Source organism: Neovison vison, chromosome 7, assembly GCF_020171115.1.
Source record: "Neovison vison isolate M4711 chromosome 7, ASM_NN_V1, whole genome shotgun sequence".
In the NCBI taxonomy this organism is placed as follows: domain Eukaryota; kingdom Metazoa; phylum Chordata; class Mammalia; order Carnivora; family Mustelidae; genus Neogale; species Neogale vison.
The window spans coordinates 194,985,741-194,989,939 of record NC_058097.1 but is presented as its reverse complement, the minus strand read 5'-3'; the positions used below and the strand labels follow the sequence as shown (position 1 = coordinate 194,989,939).

Here is a 4,199-nt window from a genome sequence, read left to right as displayed (position 1 = left end):
TATAATGTCGTCCATGGTAGGTAGGATGATTCTTTCTTGGAATGGTTCAGCACTTTACAGAATCCATTCGGAATATTTCTCCTGTTTTTCCTCATGGCAGCATCTGTGTGACAGGTTGGAGAATGTTTTATAATACCCATTGAGTAATTACCTTTTCTTTGTATCTCGCCTCCTCTAGAGAACCTCAAGCTTTGTGACCAGACATTAAGCAAGGAGATCAATGGGATACTTTCTTTCTTTTGAGTGGCATTAGCAATTTGAAGATCATAAATGAAATTGTGTCACCTTCCTTGAAGGGCAAGGTAAATACATAGCTCAGTTCTCTGTTCTGTTTAGAGTGTAGTATCAGAAGATGTGCTAAGTGAAGTTACAAGGGCAATACCTTCCCATGGATTTTTCAGAGTTTAATATCCCAGGTTTTAATATTCTCATGCTTCCAGACTGCTCAGCTAGAGTTCAAATGTTACAGCAACCTTTATTGATTAGGAAAATGGTGATTTTTCTCAAATAATAAAGATAGTATTTTTCTCATCATTTAACATCCCTGCAATTAGGAGAGCACTTAGAAACTGATGAGGACTCCGTCCATGTTTATTGAGGTAATGAGTGAACAGATGAATAAATGAATATATGAATGAATGAGTGAATCTCTGAATGATTTGTTCATTGAGCCTGTTAATGAAGCTGAAGTGTCTGGTCCTGTGCTATTAAAACATAGTCTCATGTACGACTTAGCACAGGCTTTGCAGAAACTCTCTATCAAAGGCTGTAGACTTCTGTGAGTAAGTAGCAATAATGCCTGGCTACCCATTACTGCTTGTATTATTGTTTTTTTTCCAAGATCTGTTTATTTATTTTGAGAGAGTGAGAGAGAGCACAAGTGAGCAGCAGTAGGGAAGAGCAGAGGGAGAGGGAAAGAGAATCTCAAGCAGACTCCATGCTAAGCATGGAGTCTGGTACAGGGCTTGAGCTCATGATCCCAAGACATGACCCTGAGATCACAACCCTGAGATCATGACCTGAGCTGAAACCAAGAGTCTGACACTCAACTGACTGAGCCACCCAGATGCTCTGCTAATATTATTATTGTTAGCATTAAAAAGACATGGCCTATGGGACATATTTACCACCTACTTGAAAAGACAAAACTTTGGTATCTTCAGTATCTACTCCTTTGTTCCCACCATCTTTCAGTTCCCATATCTGCATCTCACCTCAGACTTTCTCTTCTTACCTTTTCCAGAAACCCACTGCAGGACTCAATTCTTACCCCACATGGCCTAAGTGATGGCATGGCTTAGAGCAGGTACACGAGAGTTGGTGACAAGGACATTAATTTGGGCTATATTTTGAAGATAGAGATAACAAGATATGCTCATGGACTACATGTGGAGTGTGAGGGAAAGAGATCCAGGGCTGAATAATTCTGGCATTAAGGGATTCTTTGTGGAAGACTTCATCAGGGTTAACCAGATAGGTAGCCTGGATTCTGAGAATTGCAGAGGCTATTTTACGATGAGATTATACAGTTGGCTGAAATAATTGGTATAACCTTCAACAGATTTTTTTTGCTGTAGTCAGACCATGAATGATGGCATCTCAACATTTGTACCTATTATCATTCCTGGTGCTCAACTCCCAATTTTTTGTTGTTAATATTTTAAAAAATAGTATGCTTATTTAAACATATTTGAATTTAAGTTATGAGGTCATCTACCCACATAAATTTCTTTAGTAGTATGGGTCCAATAATTGTGTTGGGTTTCTTTTGTTATTTTTTCCAACAACCTTATATATACTATTTATAATATTTATTTAATAATAATAAAACAGGATTTATTACATATTATTAAGCAGAATTTTGGGTGATTCAAACATATCAACTCATTAAATTCAAGTACTATTATTGTCACCTGTTTTAAACTGACACATAGAAAGACTGTGACTTACCCAGAGTTACCAGCTTGCAAGTGGAAATGCCAGGATTTGAATGCAGACAGGTCACCCAGAGACCATGATCTTCACTATAACAATATGCTGCCTTTGGAAATACCTGTGTTGTTTTCAAAGTGCCTTTTAAAATTGCTGTAAGAATCTTATAATATTGTAAAAGTAGGAAACACAGTGCCCACTTAATTTTTTCCTGCAAAGAAATTAAAGCTCAGGAACATTTATGTTGCTTTTCCAAGATGATAAAATGAAGATCACAGAAAACTTCAACCCACATAAAAAAAAGCAATAGTCATTTTGAAGATAACTGAGTGGTAATTTGGAATATCTCAGTGGGGTCAGGAACTGACAAGTATGTATGTACCCTTATACATTGAAAGATGAAGGTCAGAAGACGCCAGTCTCTGGGTTACTGGGAACCCTGTACTGGTAATGGTGTCATGATGCACTCATGACATTTAGGTCACTTTCCATGCATAAGTAATTTATCCATTTTGCCTTCTGGTTTTGACAGGTGAACCATAGTTTCAAATAGTATCTATGGAGAACAGCACCGAGGTGAATGAGTTTAGGCTCTTGGGACTGACTGACAGCCCAGAACTGCAAGTCCCTCTTTTCATAACATTCACTTTCATTTATCTTGCTACTCTCATTGGAAATCTTGGGATGATCACGTTGATTCTGTTGGACTCTCGCCTCCACACTCCCATGTATATTTTCCTCAGTAACCTCTCTCTGGTGGACTGTGCTTACTCCTCGGCTGTTACTCCCAAAGTGATGGCTGGGTTTCTCACAGGGGATAAAGTCATCTCCTATGGTGGATGTGTTGCTCAGATGTTCTTCTTTGTGGCTTTTGCCAGTGTAGACTGTTTCCTGTTAGCTGCCATGGCTTATGATCGGCATACCGCAGTATGCAAACCCTTACATTACACCACTTCTATGACCATGAGCTTGTGTGCTCAAATGGCAATAGGCTGCTATGCCTGGGGCTTTGTTGAATCTGCTATCCACACTGGATTCACCTTCTGCCTCTCCTTCTGCCATTCCAATGTGGTCCATCATTTTTTCTGTGATATCCCCCCAATTCTGGCTCTCTCCTGCTCTGATATCTATATAAATGAGATTGTACTCTTTATATTAGCAGCTTTCAATGTCTGTTTTGCCCTTATAGTTATCTTGACCTCCTATTTGTTCATCTTCATTGCCATCCTAAGGATGCGCTCAGCTGAGGGAAGGAAGAAAGCCTTCTCTACCTGTGCCTCACACTTCACTGCTGTAACCATCTTCTACGGGACTGTCATGTTCATGTACTTACAACCCAATTCTAGTCATTCTATGGACAATGATCAAATGGCATCTGTGTTCTATACAATAATAGTCCCCATGTTGAACCCCATTGTCTATAGTTTGAGGAATAAAGAGGTGAATAACGCTTTCAGGAAAACTGCTAAGAAACTGAAGATTCTGTTCAACCCATAGATCAATTAGAGATATTATAAAAGCTGTATAGTTAATCAGTTATCTATTGTTGTGTAGCAAAAATATCACAATTCCAAAAACAACAGTTTATTATTTCTCATAATTCCGTGGTTGGCGGGATACTTCCTTTGCTGTTTTCATATGGGCTCACTCATGAAGTTGCATGTCTTCTGCATGGTCAGCTGGGCTGAAGTGTTCAAATTTCTAACTCACATTTCTATTCACATTTCTAACTGTTGGATTTGGTTTCTGTCCATCTCTTTTCCAAATGCTCTTCCATCCTCCAGAGGATGGACCAACTTTGTTACATGTTTTCAGTGTGAAAGTAAAACTGAATGGTTTCTTAAAGTCTAGACTCCTGACTCAAACATTTTCTCTACCACATTATATTAATCATTGGTGTCAAGGAGTTGGCCCCAATGTAAGCATGAAGAAAGGCTCCACCTCTTGAGGGAAACAGCTGCAAAGAATTTGTGCCCATAGTTTATCTACCACAATTAGAAATTAGATTAAACTTCTGTAACAAAGAAAGTGAAAATACAGTAGCTTAAATACCATAACAATTTATTCTCAAATAGTGGAAGCGAATGTAGCAATGTGAAAATGAACTGTCTGGCTAGCCGGTGTGTCTTTGTCATTCAGGGCCAGGTTCAGTCCACCTAACCTCTCTCTACCAACTCCTATAGTGTTGAGTGTTGAGCCTGTCCTCATCATTGCTCTTCTGTCTGGAGGAAAGGAGGAACATATAAGTTGAAGGAAAATTATTGTCT

At 38.8% G+C, this 4,199-nt stretch overlaps 1 protein-coding gene across 1 annotated transcript; it reads left to right on the top strand.

The window, feature by feature from the left end:
• The first annotated feature begins 2,487 nt into the window (after positions 1–2,487).
• Positions 2,488–3,429, top strand: LOC122914501 (olfactory receptor 5B12-like). Its single transcript, XM_044261115.1, has one exon. It carries the CDS (start codon positions 2,491–2,493, stop codon positions 3,427–3,429), a length of 939 nt encoding a protein of 312 aa, XP_044117050.1. The 5' UTR covers positions 2,488–2,490.
• The last annotated feature ends 770 nt before the right edge of the window (positions 3,430–4,199 follow it).